General features: G+C 42.7%; 1 protein-coding gene across 1 annotated transcript in view; it reads right to left on the bottom strand.

Annotated features, from left to right (window-relative positions):
* Nucleotides 1-1,045: 1,045 nt before the first annotated feature.
* The window catches only part of hpse (heparanase), a gene marked incomplete at its 5' end in the record, with an annotated part of 23,446 nt that continues 201 nt past the window's right edge, over nt 1,046-24,290 (bottom strand). The window contains 12 exons of the mRNA XM_083769901.1: nt 1,046-1,263; nt 2,416-2,568; nt 3,919-4,043; nt 4,519-4,633; nt 5,498-5,604; nt 7,965-8,058; nt 9,051-9,098; nt 17,377-17,548; nt 21,865-22,038; nt 22,687-22,812; nt 23,708-23,856; nt 24,229-24,290. The exon at nt 24,229-24,290 is cut by the window's right edge and continues 201 nt beyond it. Coding sequence (XP_083626027.1) covers nt 1,104-1,263; nt 2,416-2,568; nt 3,919-4,043; nt 4,519-4,633; nt 5,498-5,604; nt 7,965-8,058; nt 9,051-9,098; nt 17,377-17,548; nt 21,865-22,038; nt 22,687-22,812; nt 23,708-23,856; nt 24,229-24,290 — 1,485 coding nt within the window. The 3' untranslated portion in view covers nt 1,046-1,103. The remainder of the gene's footprint in view (nt 1,264-2,415; nt 2,569-3,918; nt 4,044-4,518; nt 4,634-5,497; nt 5,605-7,964; nt 8,059-9,050; nt 9,099-17,376; nt 17,549-21,864; nt 22,039-22,686; nt 22,813-23,707; nt 23,857-24,228) is intronic.

Raw genomic sequence — 24,290 nt, forward strand, 5'->3', positions numbered from 1 at the left:
AGAGGTCCACCCATGGCCCCCCTAATGTTTCCCCTCTTGACCGGTGTCACCCAGGGTTCCCCCCTAATAGGGCATAGCAGTGGACGGGGTTTTCTTGCACCAAATCAGGCCAGAATCTAATTCCAGAGCTGCCAACCTTGAGATAACGTGCGGAGCGGAGTGCGCGAGCCCGGTATCTGAGCCTGCGCTAAGGGGGTGGTCCCGCATGCCTAGTAGTTTTTGAGGGGGCAACATTTAAAATGCAATGCAATGTCCAACACAGAATTTTATTTTCCAGAAGTGCACTTTAAACATTTTTCAAAAACAAAAAAAACCTTTATGGGAAAAATGAATGGCCTATTTTTTCCGTGGTGCCAGAAAAAAAAGAATCACGCCCACTGCTATGCCCTATAATACCAAATCACTGCTATGCCCTATAATACCAAATCTCTTCACTATATGCTCAGCTTGTGTAGATCTGCTATTCGTTACAGAATGGGGACGTGAGGCGAGGGGGGGTTGGTGTGGTTTAAAGTCACTTGCAGGCCAGTGCCCGAGCCTCGGTGAAGACGTAGAAGGGGGGTTGGTGTGGTTATAAAGTCACTTGCAGGCCAGTGCCCGAGCCTCCGTGAAGACGTAGAAGGGGGGTTGGTGTGGTTATAAAGTCACTTGCAGGCCAGTGCCCGAGCCTCTGTGAAGACGTAGAAGGGGGGTTGGTGTGGTTTAAAGTCACTTGCAGGCCAGTGCCCGAGCCTCCGTGAAGCCGTAGAAGGGGGGTTGGTGTGGTTTATTTAAAGTCACTTGCAGGCCAGTGCCCGAGCCTCCGTGAAGACGTAGAAGGGGGGTTGGTGTGGTTTAAAGTCACTTGCAGGCCAGTGCCCGAGCCTCTGTGAAGACGTAGAAGGGGGGTTGGTGTGGTTTAAAGTCACTTGCAGGCCAGTGCCCGAGCCTCCGTGAAGACGTAGAGAAGGGGGGTTGGTGTGGTTTAAAGTCACTTGCAGGCCAGTGCCCGAGCCTCCGTGAAGACGTAGAAGGGGGGTTGGTGTGGTTATAAAGTCACTTGCAGGCCAGTGCCCGAGCCTCCGTGAAGACGTAGAAGGGGGGTTGGTGTGGTTTATTTAAAGTCACTTGCAGGCCAGTGCCCGAGCCTCCGTGAAGACGTAGAAGGCCAGCGAGAACCCGGGGAGTTGGAGCTGTTCTCCTGGTTCTAGACGCGTTCCTCTGAGCTCAGGGAGGGTTCTGTCGTCCACCATCTTCAACACGTCTCCGTTGAGGCTCACAGACCTAAAGATAAATCACACAAACAACAACACTCGTCATTCATTAACCCATTCTGGGAACAGGAACCCATTTTGGTGTCGGCGTCATGTTATGCTTTAGCTATTGAAAAATAGCAGATCTACAAGCTCGTAGCGCGCCACCGAGTGGCGCGCTACGAGCTTGTAGGTCTGTTATTTTTGAAAAAATCGAAGAACGACTGACATTTTTTTTTAATCTGAACTCAGGTCAGAATGGGTTAATCAGAACCAGTGTGTGTGTCCAGTGGAAACCTCGTATGAATCTGATCTCAGGTCAGAATGGGTTAAAAACCACACAACTCCAAAATGTTCCGGAAATTAACCCATTTAGGCCCGACGTCGAAATTAAAAAAAAAAAAGTCTTCTGAAAGAATATATATTCAAAGATTTGTGCCGTATTTTCACGATTTAAAAACAATAGCAGACCTACAAGCAGACAAATAGCAGACCTACAAGCAGACAAATAGCAGACCTACAAGCAGACAAATAGCAGACCCACAATAGCAGACCTACAAGGTCCAATGGAGTTGAGGTTTTTCCGAAGCACTTGACTACTTTTCATTGTTGGTTCAATATATTTTAGCCCCTCCTATTTACAGGTTTAATGTTCGTCTTGTCACATTAAAAACGCCATTGACATTGGACAGAGTTTAATGTTTGTTTTATCTGTCACTGAGCAATTCAGCATATGATATGATGTTATGTTATGTTATGGCGATGATAAGGGGTTGGTTAAAGCGCCCCTCACTTCACACGGGTGTGATTTCTTTAACTAACACACAGAGGCGCAAAGTGTTAAACAGCACTGATGGAAAAAGAAAAAAAATGTTAGTTAGTTGGCTTCCTCACGACAGCAATGATGGTGGTAAGTGGGGGTGGGGGTGGGGGTGGGGAGTGAAAGCTTGCATCCCTCCATTTCACGTTTTTTCATAAATGAACGTCCGATTTTATAAATGCCCCCAATTTTTTACACCGTGATGCGTTGCGAGTTTTTTGCCGCCGTATGTGGACGTGAGCGACATTTTTTAGAATCTGATCTCAGGTCAGAATGGGTTAAATATGGACTGACTCATTTAATAGACCACAGACTATAACGTCTGAAGCCAAGGAGCCAGAGGGGCTGATCAGTGATCAGTACCTGGAATAGAGTCCCTCCTCCCCCGGCTGCTCTGACTGAAGGACAAAGGCCTCCACTGTTCCCTCAGACATCTGAGCAGGAAGGACGACTCCAGCTGGACTCTGGTTCATGTTCAGGGCGAGCAGCGTGACCGCTCCACTTCTGTAGCACGGGCTGGAAACGGAGAAGAAACGGGGAGTCATATTTATAACGTGACCGCTCCACTTCTGTAGCACGGGCTGGAAACGGAGAAGAAACGGGGATTTATTAACGACCGCACGATGATGTCGAAGGAGAGATCGCATTTACGTCAACAGTCGACTAAAACTAAGACGAAAAATGTTCGTCGACTACCTTTTTTCACTGACGAAAACTAAATGGAAACTAAATGAAAACTATAAGCTATGATGACTAAAACTAAGACTTGACAATTTCGTCAACAAATTAAAAACTAGACTAAAATGTTAGGAAGGGACTAGTGGACAAGAGATCCAGTATAAGACATTTTACACTTGGTTGCATTCTGAAAATAGCAGGCGTTGTGAGCTTGTAGATCTTGTAGCTTGTAGATCGGCTATTTTCAGCAAGTATAAAAACAGTAATCACGACGGCATCAAGGCCCGCCAAAATACACTTTTGTCGACTAAATCAACTGTATATTTATAGGACTCCATTTCCGTCACCGCTAAACCCCTTATCCCTAAACTTCTTTGCCTTTTTCTTTTTTCTTACTATTTTGAAAAACATTTTTGAATAGTTCAAGGGGTTTAGCGATGACGAAAATGGAGCCCTGTGTCGACTAAAATCTTATGATATTTAGTCGACTAAAACTAGACTAACTAACACTAAAACATTCCAGGTGACTAAAATGTGACTGAAACTAAATTAAAACTATATGACTAAAAACTCAAATCTAAATTTGCTGCCAAAAACACTGATCTTGGCCTGGGCCGTGGCTCAGCGGTCCAGGCACCTTGGCCGGTATAATCCAGTCTGGCAGTGTGGCCGCGGGTTCGACTCCCGATCCCGACGGCCTTTACTGCATGGGCGGCGGTGGCTCAGGGGTAGAGTGCCTGGATGGTAACCGTAAGGTTGCCAGTTCGAACCCTGTGGGCTCCCCCAGAGTTACTGTCGAAGTGTCCTTGAGCAAGACACTGAACCCCTAATTGCTCCCGATGTGCTAGTTGGTGCCTTGCATGGTTTCCGCTGCCATCGGTGTATGAATGTGTGTGTGAATGGGTGAATGTAATGCACAATCTATGTAAAGGTGTATGAATGTGTGTATGAATGGGTGAATGTAATGCACAATCTCTGTAAAGGTGTATGAATGTGTGTGTGAATGGGTGAATATATTGCACAATCTCTGTAAAGCGCCTTGGATAAAGGCGCTATATAAATGAACCATTTTACCCCCCATCTTTCCCCCTATTTCCTGTCAGCCTACTGTCTGTCTGTCCCTAAAAATATAAAATAAAGGTGAAAGGTGTTTTTTAAAAAAAACACTGATCTTTAACCCAAGAATACCTTCTTTTACTGGTGCAGTGCAGATACAGCCTCACTCTTTTCCTCTTTCCGAGAGGGTTCAATATCTCCATCTTCAAAACCTCGGGTCCCACGAGTCTCTTGTAGAGAACGGACAGCCAATAGTCCTACCAAGGCAACAAGATTATAATTAGATATGTGTTATTAACCCATTTAATAAAGCATTATGTTATGCTTTAGCTATTGAAAAAATAGCAGATCTACAAGCTCGTAGCGTGCCACCGAGTGGCGCGCTACGAGCTTGTAGGTCTGCTATTTTTGAAAAACCGAAGAACGACTGACATAGAAACATAGCTTTTTCTAGAAAACTGTCATTTTCAAACAGACATTTTTAGAATCTGATCTCAGGTCAAAAATGGGTTAAAGTTGATGATGTCATTGCTTATAATTACTCATACCCTGGAGAAGGCATATATATATTGTTTGCTGAAACGTTGGTCTTTCAATAAAAACTATGTATTTTGCATCCTAACTAGGTGTATAACCTTCTCCTTTGCATTACATTGCTTATAATTAAACATTAAAAAAAGGTCTAAATCAAGGTTCAGGAACCAAGTAACACAAAGTCATTGAAACGCTTACAGGAAGTGGATCCAAATTGTCATCAACCAGGTGGTAGGTCCCGGAACCAATCAGAACCTGCCTTATGACGGTATCCAATCCCAGTTTGGCACCAAGTCCTAATTTATCCAGCCACCTATAATTATATAGAAATGATTCACAAATGGTTTACGCCACAAAACATGATTTATAAAACATAAACATAATTTATCCAGCCACCTATAATTATATAGAAATGATTCTCAAATGGTTTACGCCACAAAATATAATTTATAAAACATAAACATCATTTATCCAGCCACCTATAATTATATAGAAATTATTCTCAAATGGTTTACGCCACAAAACATGATTTATAAAACATAAACATAATTTATCCAGCCACCTATAATTATATAGAAATGATTCACAAATGGTTTACGCCACAAAACATAATTTATAAAACATAAACATAATTTATCCAGCCACCTATAATTATATAGAAATGATTCACAAATGGTTTACGCCACAAAATACTGAAACAAAAGCTGTGTTCTAAGTTAACCAGTAAACAGTCAAATGTGTCGACTCGAGTAATAACATATTTTCAGATTGGGGTCGACGGCCACTGGAAATATTAAAAAGTCCCCCCATTCTGTGTTGCCTAGAACTGAAGGTCTGAAAAAAACAGTAACATTATGTACATTTTTGTGATGTCACTGAGATGTACTTCATAATGTTACTTCAGACCTCCAGTTCTAGGCAACACAGAATGGGGGGGGGGGGACTTTCTTATTATATCCACAGATTCCACACAACAACTCTAAGGTATATTAATGACAGTAAAATGTTGAAAATGAGTGGAATCCCGTAGTCACTATTCACTGGGATACCAAAAAACAAACATTCTCGGGTTAAATATTGATATGCGATTAATCAGGATTATTTAATTACAACGCCTCTGATTAATTAGATTAATTTATTTAATCGGGTCCCAGCTCTACTATAAATACATACTCACATGAATCCGGCTACAAAGGTGTCCGACAGTCCCAAAGCCCCGCCTCCGTAGGCCGAGCTCGTCTCCCCAAGCCACACCTTCTTTCCAGGCGAGATCAGTTCAACCGTCTGATTGGACAGGAGCACAATGGACCTTATATTAACCCATTCTGACCTGAGACCAGTTCAACCGTCTGATTGGACAGGAGCACAATGGACCTTATATTAACCCATTCTGACCTGAGACCAGTTCAACCGTATGACGGGACAGGAGCACAATGGAACCTTATATTAACCCATTCTGACCTGAGACCAGTTCAACCGTCTGACGGGACAGGAGCACAATGGACCTTATATTAACCCATTCTGACCTGAGATCAGTTCAACCGTCTGACGGGACAGGAGCACAATGGACCTTCTATTAACCCATTCTGACCTGAGACCAGTTCAACCGTCTGACGGGACAGGAGCACAATGGACCTTATATTAACCCATTCTGACATGAGATCAGTTCAACCGTCTGACGGGACAGGAGCACAATGGACCTTATATTAACCCATTCTGACCTGAGATCAGTTCAACCGTCTGACGGGACAGGAGCACAATGGACCTTATATTAACCAGTGTTGATTTAGTCGCTGAAAATGTTGGTCATGTTGGTTTTTCACTGACTAAAACTAAATGGAAACTAAATGAAAACTAAGACTATTTACTGACAATTTCGTCAACAAACTAGACTAGTTTGTTGACTAGTTGACTAGACTAAAATGTTAGGGACTAGTGGACAAGAGATCCAGTATAAGTAATTTTACACTTGGTTGCATGCTGAAAATAGGCTATTTCTCAGCAAGTGTAAAATCAGCCATTACGACGGCATGAAGGCCCGCCAAAACACATTTTAGTCAACTAAATCAACTGTAGATTTAATCAACTAAAATCTTATGATATTCAGTCGAATAAAGCGTTCAAGGTGACCGTCTAAAATGTGACTGAGACTAAATGAGAGAGACCGTGACTGAAACTAAGATTTGCTGCCAAAAACAACACTGCCATTACTCCATCAAGCACTAGGATTTTAACCCATTTTGGGCAGGAACCCCTTTTGGTGTTAGCATTACGTTATGTTTTAGGTAGCTATTGAAAAATAGCAGACCTACAAGCTCACGAGCTTGTAGGTCTGCTATTTTTGAAAAATCGAAAACTGTCAGGATGTAGAAGACATTTTTAGAGTCTGATCTCAGGTCAAAATGTTGCAACTATATAACATTATAACATATAACATTATAACTTACCCTACCCCCTTAGATAGCATTTCTGTAGACTTAGATAGCATCTGATACAGACTTATAGCATGTTATGTAGACAGCACTATAATTGCATTGTATATAGTCATAGCACGCCATAATGCATATGTATAGCATAGTAGTATAGTTTATATGTATAGTCTCATAATATAGACCGATTCAGTAGCGGGTCTCATGGTCGCAGCCTACGTATTTCCTGTAGGCGGACTCGACGTAGCTGCGGGGGTAAAACCCTCACCAGGCGCACCTCTTCCACTACAGTGAACGGCAGAGTGACTGATGTTAGTTTGCCTCAAACTTTACTCCTTTACCTGCTTTTTTACTAACACTAACATTACAAAGATGCCCAGAACATCGAGATGAACCTGTGTAGTTCATGGCTGCTCCAACAGTAGTGGCAACATAACAAATAAAATAAAAACGGAATGTCAAAATATCCACCGTGGTGGCCGAGACCAGAGCCATTGAGTAATGGTTGAGACGAAGCAGTGAAAGATACATAACGCCAGTCTTACCCAATACCAAATATTTCTGTTTTATTAACACAAGGCTGCTGTACTTTATACCTCATACTTTAAATGCTTAGTATGAGGTATAAAATACAGCAGCCTTGTGTTCATAAAACAGAAAGATTGGGTATTGGGTAAGACTGAAATTATGTATCTTGCAGGATTCTTCACTGCTTTGTCTCAACCATTACTCAATGGCTCTGGTCTCAGCCATCGCGGTGGATATTAGACATTCCGTTTTATTTTATTTTTATGTTGCCACTACTGTTGGAGCAGCCATAAACTACACAGGTTCATCTCGATGTTCTGGGCATCTTTGTAATGTTAGTGTTAGTAAAAAAGCAGGTAAAGGAGTAAAGTTTGAGGCAAACTAACATCAGTCACTCTGCCGTTCACTGTAGTGGAAGAGGTGCGCCTGGTGAGGGTTTTACCCCCGCAGCTACGTCGAGTCCGCCTACAGGAAATACGTAGGCTGCGACCATGAAACCGGTACGGAATCGGTCTATAGATATTCCACTGTTACTTTCTTAGCTTACGCATGTTTTATGATAAATGCTTTTGTGATGTATTCCCATGCTTTTGTTCTTGATTATTGTAAGTCGCTCTGGATTAAGAGCGTCTGCTAAATGCCTAAATTGTAAATTGTAAATTGTAAATTATAACTATATAGCGTTACCTGCAGTACTTCAGTGGTCTTTAAGGCCAAAGTGTCCAACACGTCAGGATCCAGAAAGTCCTCCAAGGACGTATCTCTGCCGTTCACATAATAACTAAGGAGCGATACATTCATTAGAGCAGCTTGTATGTGAATTACACACAAAATGTTGAAATGTAATGAATTGCATTTTTCCAGCACTTTTCTACCAAATGCTCAAAGTGCTTTACAACGGTATACATTGGGAGGTGAAGGTTCATTCATTCATACATTGGGAGGTGAAGGTTCATTCATTCATACATTGGGAGGTGAAGGTTCATTCATTCATACATTGGGAGGTGAAGGTTCATTCATTCATACGTTGGGAGGTGAAGGTTCATTCATTCATACATTGGGAGGTGAAGGTTCATTCATTCATACATTGGGAGGTGAAGGTTCATTCATTCATACATTGGGAGGTGAAGGTTCATTCATTCATACATTGGGAGGTGAAGGTTCATTCATTCATACATTGGGAGGTGAAGGTTCATTCATTCATACATCGGGAGGTGAAGCGGCGAACAGTCGACGCCAGCGTCCTCACTTCCCACATTCACACACCGACGGTGGCGAGCTCACACCGACCGACTCACTGGAGGCAGTGTAGGGTTCAGTGTCTTGCCCAAGGACACTTCCACATGTGGACAGGAGGAGGAGGAGCCGGGATTCGAACCGCCGACCCAGGGATCATTGGACGACCTGCTGCTCTACCTCCTGAGCCACAGACGCCCTTATCACACACACACACACACACACACACACACACACACACATGACTGGCGATTGTGGCTCAGGAGGTAGAGCAGGTCGTCCAATGATCCCTGGGTCAGGGGTTCGAATCCCGGCTCCTCCTCCTGTCTACATGTCGAAGTGTCCTTGGGCAAGACGACACTGAACTCCAAATTGCTCCCGATGTGCTGGTCGGTATACCTTGCATGGCTTCTGCCGCAATCGGTGTATGAATGTGTGTGTGAATGGGTGAATTTAATGCACAGTCTCTGTAAAGCGCCTTGGATAAAGGCACTATATAAATGCACCATTTACTAATGGGAGGAAAGCTCCACTTACTGGTGCCAGGTGCAGGCATCGATTGCCTCGGCTCCACTCTCTAAAAATCTGTTGGGAGGGGAAAATATTAACATTATAATATTTCATTCACATTTGGTTGTGATAGTCACGTCAATTTAAAGAGTTCATTCTGACCTATATGAAAGTTGTTCTTCATCTGATTTAAAGCTGCTATAAGCAAATTATGTTAAAAAATATATCTTATGACTTTTTTGGTGACAAAAAAAAGTCAAAATGACAAAGCTTCTAGGAAAATCTTTGAATGCAGACTGTGGTCCCTAGATGTGTCACAATAATAATAATAATAATAATAATAATAATATGTAGATGTCATAGAGACTACATTATTTTTGGGAGCATTTTACTCGTTGCTGGCTTGTCTGAATAACACATACAAATAATAATAAAGTAATTAAACTATTGACATATTGCTTATAGCTACTTAAAAAAGGTAAATGAGTGCATCATTCATAATACAGCAATATAGTCCCACATATGTCCATATAAGACAACAATATTGTTCAACTGCAGTCCTCTATGGCAGCAAAACAACAAACTGGAAACACCAGTAATTCGTTCAATAACATCTTTTCATTTGTTTAATCTCAAGGGATTGTTCCTAATAAAGAATTTCAGACAGACAGTAAAGTAAGTCAACAGACAGGGCAACAGACAGGGCAACAGACAGGGCAACAGACAGGGCAACAGACAGGGCAACAGACAGGGTAACAGACAGGGCAACAGACAGGGCAACAGACTGGGCAACAGACTGGGGCAACAGACAGGGTAACAGACAGGGCAACAGACAGGGCAACAGACAGGGCAACAGACTGGGGCAACAGACAGGGCAACAGACAGGGGCAACAGACAGGGTAACAGACTGGGGCAACAGACTGGGGCAACAGACAGGGCAACAGACAGGGCAACAGCCTGGGGCAACAGACAGGGCAACAGACAGGGCAACAGCCTGGGGCAACAGACAGGGCAACAGACTGGGCAACAGCTGGGGCAACAGACTAGGGCAACAGACAGGGCAACAGACTGGGCAACAGCTGGGGCAACAGACTAGGGCAACAGACAGGGCAACTAGGGCAACAGACAGGGTAACAGACTAGGGCAACAGACTGGGGCAACAGACAGGGGCAACAGACAGGGCAACAGACTGGGGCAACAGACAGGGCAACAGACAGGGCAACAGACTGGGCAACAGACTAGGGCAACAGACAGGGTAACAGACAGGGTAACAGACAGGGCAACATACTGGGGCAACAGACAGGGCAACAGACAGGGCAACAGACTGGGGCAACAGACAGGGCAACAGACAGGGCAACAGACAGGGCAACAGACAGGGCAACAGACAGGGTAACAGACAGGGCAACAGACAGGGCAACAGACTGGGGCAACAGACTGGGGCAACAGACAGGGCAACAGACAGGGCAACAGACAGGGTAACAGACTGGGGCAAAGGGACTAGGTTGATGTGGTTAGCTGAAGTATGCACGTCACATGAGACCATTACGTTCTCCATCTCCTCCTCCTCCACTCTTACTTCTGCTAAAAATGCACAATTTGCACAGGCTGTGTTTGACTGACAAGAGTTGTCGTTTTAGAAGCTTGTGCGTTATAAAATGAAAATATGTTTTTAGTAGAATCAATTAAGTCAGCCTCAGGTACTGTTGTGTCATTGTAAGATTTTCAAGACATTTGAAAATAGCAGATTGCATTGTTGTAATAATCTTGTAGATGAGCCATTTTCAAGCAGCCAACATAAAAAAACAGGCTTGAGTCAACCAACCATGAGTTAGTGTTGTTTGTGGCAGCAAATTTTGATTTTCGTTTAAGTCATAGTGTAACTGTCCCAGAACGAGAGGCAGGGTTTTCAGCTATAAATATAAATAACATTGTATGGTTTTGCTTATGTATGTTCATGCATATTTTGGGTTCATTTCATGAATAAATAGAATTACAAATGGCAACAAATAATTATGTTAAAAGGTTTATATCACAAGGTAAAAATGCACCCTTTGGAAAAGGGAGTCACATGATCAGAGTGTCACGTCATTCACATGACGTTCACCTGTCAGTAAGGGGTCAGAGGTCGAACTGAGTTCCTGGAGAGAAGTTGGGAACGTTTTGGGGAACGTCAGAGAGAGAGAGAGACAATTATCCCATTCTGACCTGAGATCAGATTCATACGAGGTTTCCGCCGGACACACACTGGTCTGATGAACCCATTCTGGCCTGAGATCAGATTCTAAAAATGTCAGTCGCTCTTCGATTTTTCAAAAAATAGCAGACATACAAGCTCGTATCGCGCCACTCGGTGGCGCGATACGAGCTTGTAGATCTGCTATTTTTCAATAGCTAAAGCATAACATGATGCTGACACCAAAATGCGTGCCCGGTCAGAATGGGTTAAAGTTCATCTGCACATGGTTCAAAGGTGCACACGGTACACATATTCTTTATTATGTATTCTTTTTTGTATTGAGGTGTGTTGTACTGTATATTGCTGTAAATGTGGAACTGCAGACTTTATTGACAAGTTGGACTCACATGTGTGGAGTCTCTCTAACTAGAGCAGGGATGTCAAACTCAAATACACAGTGGGCCAAAATAAAGAAAGTCGAGGGCCAGACTGTGTTTCAACACACAGGGCCATTTTTGGGGAGAGGGGTGTAGCTGAAAGTTGACCACAAAGTGATATACTTTCACTGCTGATCAATAGTGAAGAGAAGACGCATGCTTGCGCTTGCGGGCCCTCGATACGTGACAATGCACTCGCAGTGCATTGTGGGACTTGTAGTATTATGGTGGTCCGTGCAATATACCAGATGGCCAGTTCTAATACTAATTAAATATCACCCCGCGGGCCAAAGATAATTCATTCACGGGCCTGATTTGGCCCCCGGGCCTTGAGTTTGACATATATGAACTAGAGGACTCTGCTTCCTGGTGTATGGACTGAAAAAACTTCCTGGTGTATGGACTGAAAAAACTTCCTGGTGTATGGACTGAAAAAACTTCCTGGTGTATGGACTGAAAAAACTTCCTGGTGTATGGACTGAAAAAACTTCCTGGTGTATGGACTGAAAAAACTTCCTGGTGTATGGACTGAAAAAACTTCCTGGTGTATGGACTGAAAAAACTTCCTGGTGTATGGACTGAAAAAACTTCCTGGTGTATGGACTGAAAAAACTTCCTGGTGTATGGACTGAAAAAACTTCCTGGTGTATGGACTGAAAAAACTTCCTGGTGTATGGACTGAAAAAACTTCCTGGTGTATGGACTGAAAAAACTTCCTGGTGTATGGACTGAAAAAACTTCCTGGTGTATGGACTGAAAAAACTTCCTGGTGTATGGACTGAAAAAACTTCCTGGTGTATGGACTGAAAAAACTTCCTGGTGTATGGACTGAAAAAACTTCCTGGTGTATGGACTGAAAAAACTTCCTGGTGTATGGACTGAAAAAACTTCCTGGTGTATGGACTGAAAAAACTTCCTGGTGTATGGACTGAAAAAACTTCCTGGTGTATGGACTGAAAAAACTTCCTGGTGTATGGACTGAAAAAACTTCCTGGTGTATGGACTGAAAAAACTTCCTGGTGTATGGACTGAAAAAACTTCCTGGTGTATGGACTGAAAAAACTTCCTGGTGTATGGACTGAAAAAACTTCCTGGTGTATGGACTGAAAAAACTTCCTGGTGTATGGACTGAAAAAACTTCCTGGTGTATGGACTGAAAAAACTTCCTGGTGTATGGACTGAAAAAACTTCCTGGTGTATGGACTGAAAAAACTTCCTGGTGTATGGACTGAAAAAACTTCCTGGTGTATGGACTGAAAAAACTTCCTGGTGTATGGACTGAAAAAACTTCCTGGTGTATGGACTGAAAAAACTTCCTGGTGTATGGACTGAAAAAACTTCCTGGTGTATGGACTGAAAAAACCTGAACAAAATGTCTTTGTTTCTTTATTGTAGTTTTCACGGTGTCTTTGTGACTGGAGGAGTGGAAAATAAAACCAATAGAGCACCGAAGTCCTGACGTAACTCGCTCATCCCTTCCATTCCCCTGGTTCTAAAGTCCTGACGTAACTCGCTCATCCCATCCATTCCCCTGGTTCTAAAGTCCTGACGTAACTCGCTCATCCCTTCCATTCCCCTGGTTCTAAAGTCCTGACGTAACTCGCTCATCCCTTCCATTCCCCTGGTTCTGAAGTCCTGACGTAACTCGCTCATCCCTTCCATTCCCCTGGTTCTAAAGTCCTGACGTAACTCGCTCATCCCTTCCATTCCCCTGGTTCTAAAGTCCTGACGTAACTCGCTCATCCCATCCATTCCCCTGGTTCTAAAGTCCTGACGTAACTCGCTCATCCCATCCATTCCCCTGGTTCTAAAGTCCTGACGTAACTCGCTCATCCCTTCCATTCCCCTGGTTCTAAAGTCCTGACGTAACTCGCTCATCCCTTCCATTCCCCTGGTTCTAAAGTCCTGACGTAACTCGCTCATCCCTTCCATTCCCCTGGTTCTAAAGTCCTGACGTAACTCGCTCATCCCTTCGATTCCCCTGGTTCTGAAGTCCTGACGTAACTCGCTCATCCCTTCCATTCCCCTGGTTCTAAAGTCCTGACGTAACTCGCTCATCCCTTCCATTCCCCTGGTTCTAAAGTCCTGACGTAACTCGCTCATCCCTTCCATTCCCCTGGTTCTAAAGTCCTGACGTAACTCGCTCATCCCTTCCATTCCCCTGGTTCTAAAGTCCTGACGTAACTCGCTCATCCCTTCGATTCCCCTGGTTCTGAAGTCCTGACGTAACTCGCTCATCCCTTCCATTCCCCTGGTTCTAAAGTCCTGACGTAACTCGCTCATCCCTTCCATTCCCCTGGTTCTAAAGTCCTGACGTAACTCGCTCATCCCTTCCATTCCCCTGGTTCTAAAGTCCTGACCTCACTCGCTCATCCCTTCCATTCCCCTGGTTCTAAAGTCCTGACGTAACTCGCTCATCCCTTCCATTCCCCTGGTTCTAAAGTCCTGACGTAACTCGCTCATCCCTTCCATTCCCCTGGTTCTAAAGTCCTGACGTAACTCGCTCATCCCTTCCATTCCCCTGGTTCTAAAGTCCTGACGTAACTCGCTCATCCCTTCCATTCCCCTGGTTCTAAAGTCCTGACGTAACTCGCTCATCCCTTCGATTCCCCTGGTTCTGAAGTCCTGACGTAACTCGCTCATCCCTTCCATTCCCCTGGTTCTAAAGTCCTGACGTAACTCGCTCATCCCTTCCATTCCCCTGGTTCTAAAGTCCTGACGTAACTCGCTCATCCCTTCCATTCCCCTGGTTCTAAAGTCCTGACGTAACTCGCTCATCCCTTCCATTCCCCTGGTTCTAAAGTCCTGACGTAACTCGCCCATCCCTTCCATTCCCCTGGTTCTAAAGTCCTGACGTAACTCGCTCATCCCTTCCATTCCCCTGGTTCTAAAGTCCTGACGTAACTCGCCCATCCCTTCCATTCCCCTGGTTCTAAAGTCCTGACGTAACTCGCTCATCCCTTCCATTCCCCTGGTTCTAAAGTCCTGACGTAACTCGCTCATCCCTTCCATTCCCCTGGTTCTAAAGTCCTGACGTAACTCGCTCATCCCTTCCATTCCCCTGGTTCTAAAGTCCTGACGTAACTCGCTCATCCCTTCGATTCCCCTGGTTCTAAAGTCCTGACGTAACTCGCTCATCCCTTCCATTCCCCTGGTTCTAAAGTCCTGACGTAACTCGCTCATCCCTTCGATTCCCCTGGTTCTAAAGTCCTGACGTAACTCGCTCATCCCTTCGATTCCCCTGGTTCTAAAGTCCTGACGTAACTCGCTCATCCCTTCGATTCCCCTGGTTCTAAAGTCCTGACGTAACTCGCTCATCCCTTCGATTCCCCTGGTTCTAAAGTCCTGACGTAACTCGCTCATCCCTTCGATTCCCCTGGTTCTAAAGTCCTGACGTAACTCGCTCATCCCTTCCATTCCCCTGGTTCTAAAGTCCTGACGTAACTCGCTCATCCCTTCGATTCCCCTGGTTCTAAAGTCCTGACGTAACTCGCTCATCCCTTCGATTCCCCTGGTTCTAAAGTCCTGACGTAACTCGCTCATCCCTTCGATTCCCCTGGTTCTAAAGTCCTGACGTAACTCGCTCATCCCTTCGATTCCCCTGGTTCTAAAGTCCTGACGTAACTCGCTCATCCCTTCGATTCCCCTGGTTCTAAAGTCCTGACGTAACTCGCTCATCCCTTCGATTCCCCTGGTTCGCGGAAGTAATTTCTCTATGGAGAATAACATGGGGTGATCTTAATATCGTCTACTATAAGCGTTGTGGTCCAAAAATAAACAAGCTGTCTCGGCGTTATTGTCAGGGAGGTGTCTCTGTATCGTTTGCAACAGTCTGTCACTCATATATGATACAGTCTGCTTCTAGCGAAAATGTAACTAATTCAGCAGCAGTAACATTAGCGTTTTCTCTCAGTCAGTTGATTCTTCATATCCATGTGAGTGAAGCGGCCGGGATGACATGTTTATTTTTCAAACAAAGTTCTTATATGAAGCAATCTAAAAATCCTCCTATGGCGATTTCAATGCAACTAAAAAAATACATGAACCTGGGGACTGACGCCCTCTACTGAAAGTGACGTCAGACTTCGATGCTCTATATCAGACATCTGTATGATGCGCGGACATGCTTGAACCTGTACAGCTACACATAGTCTCTTGAATGGTTTTAGTCTCAGTCACGTTTTAGTCCCCTGGACTAGTGTTTACGTGTCTAGTTTTAGTCGACTAAATATCATAAGATTTTAGTCGGCTGAATCTACAGTTGATTTAGTCGACTAAAATGTATTTGTGGGCCTTGATGTCGTCGTAATGACTGTTTTTACACTTGCTGAAAATAGCCGATCTACAAGCTCACAACACGCTAGATTGTCCATTGTCAGCAAGTGTAAAATTACTCGTACTGGATCTTGTCCACTAGTCCCTTCCTAGACATTTTAGTCTAGTTTTTTTTTGTCGACGAAATAGTCAATATATTTAGTTTTCGTAGCTTAGTTTTCATTTAGTTTCCATGTAGTTTGTCAGTGGAAAAAAGGTAGTCGACGAACAATTTTCGTCTTAGTCGACGAAATTAACACTGGTTACATATCAAAATAGTTAACCCATTTTGGGCGGGAACCCCTTTTGGTGTTAGCATCATGTTATGCTTTAGCTATTGAAAAATAGCAGATCTACAAGCTCATAGCGCGCCACCGAGTGGCGCGCTACGAGCTTGTAGGTCTGCTATCTTTGAAAAATCGAAGAACGACTGACATAGAAACATAGCTTTTTCAGAAAACTGTCAGGATGTGGAAGACATTTTTAGAATCTGATCTCAGGTCAAAATAAAATAAATAAAATAAATAAAATAAATAAAATAAATAAAATAAATAAAATAAATAAAATAAATAAAATAAATAAAATAAATAAAATAAATAAAATAAATAAAATAAATAAAATAAATAAAATAAATAAAATAAATAAAATAAATAAAATAAATAAAATAAAATAAATAAAATAAATAAAATAAATAAAATAAATAAAATAAATAAAATAAATAAAATAAAATAATAAAAAAGGTCCAACTCTCACCCTTCCAGTAATTTTCTTCTGAAGTCTCATGGCTGGCTAACATCTGGACCGTACAGTATAATATATATATATATATATATATATATATATATATATATACATATATATATAATAACTCTCACCCTTCCAGTAAGTTTCCTCTGAAGTCTCGTGGCTGGCTAACATCCGGGCCGTACAGTATAATAAAATAAAATAAATAAAATAAATAAAATAAATAAAATAAATAAAATAAATAAAATAAATAAAATAAATAAAATAAATAAAATAAATAAAATAAATAAAATAAATAAAATAAATAAAATAAATAAAATAAATAAAATAAATAAAATAAATAAAATAAATAAAATAAATAATAAAAAAGGTCCAACTCTCACCCTTCCAGTAATTTTCTTCTGAAGTCTCATGGCTGGCTAACATCTGGACCGTACAGTATAATATATATATATATATATAATATATATATATATAATAACTCTCACCCTTCCAGGAGGTTTCCTCTGAAGTCTCATGGCTGGCTAACATCTGGACCGTACAGTATAATATATATATATATATATATATATATATATATATAATAACTCTCACCCTTCCAGTAAGTTTCCTCTGAAGTCTCGTGGCTGGCTAACATCCGGGCCGTACAGTATAATATATATATATATATAATAACTCTCACCCTTCCAGGAGGTTTTCTCTGAAGTCTCGTGGCTGGCTAACGTCCGGGCCGTACAGTCCGGTGTTCTGGTACCAGGTTGAGCCTCTGATGATCTCTCTGAGGTGAGAGAAGTCCTGACCCAGTTGCTTCCCGTCCACACGGAACCCAGCCTTCTTCTCATAACTGTTGGGTTCTAAATGGGAAAGGAAATAAATGAACACCTTCTGACCTGAGATCAGATTATAAACACGTCTTCTACATCCTGACAGTTTTCTGAAAAAGCTTATGTTTCTATGTCAGTCGTTCTTCGATTTTTCAAAAATAGCAGACCTACAAGCTCATAGCGCGCCACTCGGTGGCGCGCTATGAGCTTGTACATACATAAAGACATGAAGACAAGAGCAATATCCAGTGCTTAGATTATCCTGTGGCTACTACAACTCCTGATTAAGCCTCAAGGTCGACTGGTGGACAAAAGACCTCTTTAGTCTGACCTTATTGTATGCTGGAACACCATATCTCCTTCCTGAAGGCAGCAACCTATACTCTCCATACAACACATGCTTCATTGCTTAGTATGAGAGGTGATATTCCTTATATTCTCCATACAACACATCTTAGTATTAGAGGTGATATTCCTTATATTCTATACAACACATGCTTAGTATGAGAGGTGATATTCCTTATATTCTCCATACAACACATGCTTAGTATGAGAGGTGATATTCCTTATATTCTATACAACACATGCTTAGTATGAGAGGTGATATTCCTTATATTCTCCATACAACACATGCTTAGTATTAGAGGTGATATTCCTTATATTCTCCATACAACACATGCTTAGTATTAGAGGTGATATTCCTTATATTCTCCATAAAACACATGCTTAGTATTAGAGGTGATATTCCTTATATTCCATACAACACATGCTTAGTATTAGAGGTGATATTCCTTATATTCTCCATACAACACATGCTTAGTATTAGAGGTGATATTCCTTATATTCCATACAACACATGCTTAGTATGAGAGGTGATATTCCTTATATTCCATACAACACATGCTTAGTATGAGAGGTGATATTCCTTGCTAACCTTAGGATGCCGTTATCATACGATGGATGATGATTATTCTTTAATGTTCATGTACATGTACATGTACAATGTACATGTTTAATGTATACCAGGTGTCCACAAAGACACATTAATGTAGAACAATCTAACGTCCTCCATGACATGTGATGTTTGTGTGACCTGCGCTATCAAATGTAGCTGGAAAACCTTTAAATGCATGTGCACTTACTTACGGCAGAAAGACGTTCTGTAGAGAAATGAGTAACCTAACCGATCTGCTTTCAACACAAGTCTGCTGGGAGAAATGGCCTTGAAGGCGTGCAGGAGAACTTGAATAGCTCAGACTTTAATTAACCCATTCTGAACGGGCACCCATTTTGGTGTCAGCATCATGTCGTGCTTTAGCTATTGAAAAATAGCAGATCTACAAGCTCATAGCGCGCCACCGAGTGGCGCGATACGAGCTTGTAGGTCTGCTATTTTTTGAAAAATCGAAGAACGACTGACATTTTTTTAGAATTTGATCTCAGGTCAGAATTTGGTTAATCAGACCAGTGTGTGTCCGGCGGAAACCTCGTATGAATCTGATCTCAGGTCAGAATGGGTTAATTAAAGGAGAACTGTGCCAGTCTTGAACAGAACAGTGCACAGTTTGTTCTGGGTGGATAGACAGCTCATCAGCCAACCCCATGTAAAGCAACACATCTCAGAAGGATTCCCTTTAGAACGTCTCCGGATGACAGAAAACAGTGTGTTTCACATCAGCTCAGAATGTTTTAGAATTTCACGTGATTTTGAACTGAGGTCGATTTAAAAAAAAAAAAAGGTCTTCTTCTAAATCCTAACATTTTTCTGAAAAACCCATGTTTCTATGTCAGTTGGTGCTCAACCTTTTTCATGTCAAATGACCCCCAGAATTATCTCTATTGGGCCACGGACCCCCCCCCCAACCCTCTCATAGCGCACTATGAGCTTGTAGATCTGCTATTTTTCCAATAGCTAAAGTATAACTTAATGCTTAAAACACCAAAAGGGCTTCCTGCCCCGAAATGGGTTAACATGACTTTCATTTCCTCCTCGTGGTAGTTATTTATTGTTTATAAAACAGTTTGAGGGAAAAGCAAACGTATGAGCGTATGAGGTCTGAGCTCATTTCCTTCTAAAAAACAAAGGCCCTCGCCATTAGCACGCCACGTCACATTCACACACACCATGTGGACTGGTTACCATAGAGGAAGAGAGAGGATCACATTTACACACACCATGTGGACTGGTTACCATAGAAGAAGAGAGAGGATCACATTCACACGCACCATGTGGACTGGTTACCATAGAGGAAGAGAGAGGATCACATTCACACACACCATGTGGACTGGTTACCATAGAGGAAGAGAGAGAGGATCACATTTAACACACACCATGTGGACTGGTTACCATAGAGGAAGAGAGAGAGGATCACATTTAACACGCACCATGTGGACTGGTTACCATAGAGGAAGAGAGAGGATCACATTCACACGCACCATGTGGACTGGTTACCATAGAGGAAGAGAGAGAGGATCACATTTAACACACACCATGTGGACTGGTTACCATAGAGGAAGAGAGAGAGGATCACATTTAACACACACCATGTGGACTGGTTACCATAGAGGAAGAGAGAGGGTCACATTTAACACACACCATGTGGACTGGTTACCATAGAGGAAGAGAGAGGATCACATTCACACGCACCATGTGGACTGGTTACCATAGAGGAAGAGAGAGGATCACATTTACACACACCATGTGGACTGGTTACCATAGAGGAAGAGAGAGGATCACATTCACACACACCATGTGGACTGGTTACCATAGAGGAAGAGAGAGGATCACATTTACACACACCATGTGGACTGGTTACCATAGAGGAAGAGAGAGGATCACATTTACACGCACCATGTGGACTGGTTACCATAGAGGAAGAGAGAGGATCACATTCACACACACCATGTGGACTGGTTACCATAGAGGAAGAGAGAGGATCACATTCACACACACCATGTGGACTGGTTACCATAGAGGAAGAGAGAGGATCACATTTACACACACCATGTGGACTGGTTACCATAGAGGAAGAGAGAGGATCACATTTAACACACACCATGTGGACTGGTTACCATAGAGGAAGAGAGAGGATCACATTTACACACACCATGTGGACTGGTTACCATAGAGGAAGAGAGAGGATCACATTCACACACACCATGTGGACTGGTTACCATAGAGGAAGAGAGAGGATCACATTTACACACACCATGTGGACTGGTTACCATAGAGGAAGAGAGAGGATCACATTTACACACACCATGTGGACTGGTTACCATAGAGGAAGAGAGAGGATCACATTTAACACACACCATGTGGACTGGTTACCATAGAGGAAGAGAGAGGATCACATTTACACACACCATGTGGACTGGTTACCATAGAGGAAGAGAGAGGATCACATTTACACACACCATGTGGACTGGTTACCATAGAGGAAGAGAGAGGATCACATTCACACACACCATGTGGACTGGTTACCATAGAGGAAGAGAGAGGATCACATTTACACACACCATGTGGACTGGTTACCATAGAGGAAGAGAGAGGATCACATTTACACACCATGTGGACTGGTTACCATAGAAGAAGAGAGAGGATCACATTTACACACACCATGTGGACTGGTTACCATAGAGGAAGAGAGAGGATCACATTTAACACACACCATGTGGACTGGTTACCATAGAGGAAGAGAGAGGATCACATTCACACACACCATGTGGACTGGTTACCATAGAAGAAGAGAGAGGATCCGGGCACTCAAAGTTCAAATTTAAAAGGCAACTGCCAACAATCCAACATGTTTCCACCAACAAGGTCGAAAGGTAAGTAAAGGCGTAATAAAACAAGGTAATAAAAGGCGTTCCTCATTTTTAACTTCCGTGTGAGCACCTTTTTATGTGTGTGTGCGTGCGTGCGTGCGTGCGTGCGTGCGTGCGTGCGTGCGTGTTTACATGGCTGTCATGTTGGAAACAGCAGTAAATCAAGCAGAGCTCAGCCGCACAGCTGGTGCTCACAGGGTTTGATTAGGCAGAGAGCGGTCACATTATGATGAGATAACGCACCGCTGAATTAAGCCATTGACCAATCAGAATCAAGCATTCAACCACGCCATGTAATAAAACAAAGTTAATAAATAAACCCACCATTGCCCAGCTCCCAGGCCATGCTGTAATGTTTAGATTCACAGAGACTGAGCGTTACTGCTGTAAACGTTACTGGGCATTACTGCTGTAAACGTTACTGGGCATTACTGCTGTAAACGTTACTGGGCATTACTGCTGTAAACGTTACTGGGCATTACTGCTGTAAACGTTACTGGGCATTACTGCTGTAAACCTACCATTGCCCAGCTCCCAGGCCATGCTGTACTGTTTAGATTCACAGTACTGCAGCAGAGACTGGGCGTTGCTGCTGTTCCAGGCGTTCTGAGGCGTTCTGAGGAGAGCGTTGAGGCCAAAGATCAGGTCCATCCCTGTACAGTTGGCGAAGGAATGGAGCAGGTCCACAGTGTACTCTGACAACAAGAGAACACACAATTAGTATTATTTTCTTCATCTTATGTACAACCAGTGGTTCCCAAACTTTTTCATGACAAGGACCCCCAAAATCGAGATGTATTAGACCCCCCCCCCCCCCCCCCCCCCCCATTTGAAAACATATGCCAGTGACCCCCATAAGAGAGGATTTTCACGGCTCTAGCAGTGATGCCGAAACATTAATTTCATGGACCCCCAGTTTCACACGCATTAGGCTACGGTGGCATTTCTATCTCTGGGACCCCCAATTTATATTGTAACATCTATGTTAATTTAACTCTACAAATGGAACCAAATGGGCCCGTTGGGGTCTATTTGGTTCCATTTGTACACACTCAGTTTCAGACACATAATACCAAACTATCATTTAGCTCAAGGACCCCAGGGGGTCCCCAGACCCCACTGTGGGAACCCCTGGGGGTCCCCAGACCCCACTGACATGCACGCACCAATGGTATACATCCATTTATACTGGAATACCAAACTAAATGTCCACATGTACCATGTTGCCTGTGGCTACTGGCTAGTGGTACAGTGCCATGTTCCCTGTGGCTATAGTGGCAGTACAGTATAGCAGTATATTATATTGCAGAACCCTTCTTCCCATCGTATTCTACGGTAGCTACCTGTGAACTTCATCATCTTGTACTTCCTCTGAACGTCCTCCTGTCGAAGGTAGACTACCTGTTGAGCCCATTCCTCCTTCAGCCTCTTCTCCAGTAACGGAGGCAGCTCCAGCTTCTCACAGGCCTCTGAAAACACATTATTATAACATTAATATAACCCATTCCTCCTTCAGCCTCTTCTCCAGTAACGGAGGCAGCTCCAGCTTCTCACAGGCATCTGAAAACACATATTTGCCAATATAATTATTACCGACCAATGACCACATAGTCTAATATGCCCTTTCACGATTTTGCCATAAATGGTAGTATAGTACCATACCATACCATACCATACCATCTTTATTTCTATAGCACATTTAAATAACAACAAGTTGTACCGAAGTGCTTTACAATAAAATAATAAAAATCACAACTTCATTTAAAAACAAACAACATACAGTACACAGTGTCACTTTCAACATCAAAAAGTAGTAGTAGACCATTTTACTTCCTTCACAGGACAGATAATTATTACCGCCTAAGGTTCCATTTGACTGGAGTTGTGAATGGCATGAAGTGTCCTTGAGCAAGGCACTGAACCCATGAGTGCTCCTGATGTGCTGGTTGGTGCCTTGCATGGTTTCCGCCGCCATCGGTGTATGAATGTGTGTGTGTGAATGTAATGCACAATCTATGTAAAGGTGTATGACTCTGTGTGTGTGTGTGTGTGGTGTGGTGTGGTGTGTGTGTGTGTGTGTGTGTGTATAGGTGAATGTACTGTAATGCACAATCTATGTAAAGCACTATATAAATGCACCAGTTAATTTGATGAAAGTTCCATTCAGCCTTCTTCAACTTGACCATAATCACAATTACTTTTGATTTGATTTTTTGTATCTTGCAGTATGAAGGGAACTATAGCCTCGGATCAAGGACTTATCGCATCAGACATTTACTTTCGTAATGTCAAAATCGACAACTAAATACCAAGGCTAGAGAACTAGAAGGGAACCATGGATGGAGGACATCATTTTGAACTAACCTGCGTTTGAAATGAAGTTGTGTGGATGATAATGGGTGGACTGCATCAAAGCCTCCGTGGGGCTAAACACCATGAAGTCTTGCCTGGTGCCTCCAAACCTCAGGAACGCTGGAGTCAAGGCTTCTGTTAACGCCCGGAGCTTTGGAGACCTTAGAAAGACAAACAGTACATAACTAAAAACGCTCCACACGTCCCAAACTCTTCTCCCTTCTGGCTCCACAACTTCCCATTGCAGTCAGAACTGCAGCATTTCCCCTAGAATTGCACCTTTCCTGTAGGCATAATTGACACCAGAGTTTACTAGTAATATTACTAGTATTACTAGTTTTTATCATTTCCAAAACTGAAACTAAATTATATGATAGGCCTATACACTGTTGACAAATGATTTGATTACTTGTGATCAGACCCAAACTGTTCACCATTAAATTGCCTTTTTTTAAATGTATGATTTTAATTAAAAACTAGTCTCTAGTTATAAGGTAAAACATGCTGTAGTGTGAGTCAGAAATGCCTTTTACCCCAGGAGGTACATGAACTTCTCCTCTGCCACCAGGCTGGCGTCTACGGCGACGGACAGATA

This window comes from Protomyctophum parallelum, assembly GCF_964188405.1.
Source record: "Protomyctophum parallelum genome assembly, chromosome: 7".
NCBI classification, from domain to species: domain Eukaryota; kingdom Metazoa; phylum Chordata; class Actinopteri; order Myctophiformes; family Myctophidae; genus Protomyctophum; species Protomyctophum parallelum.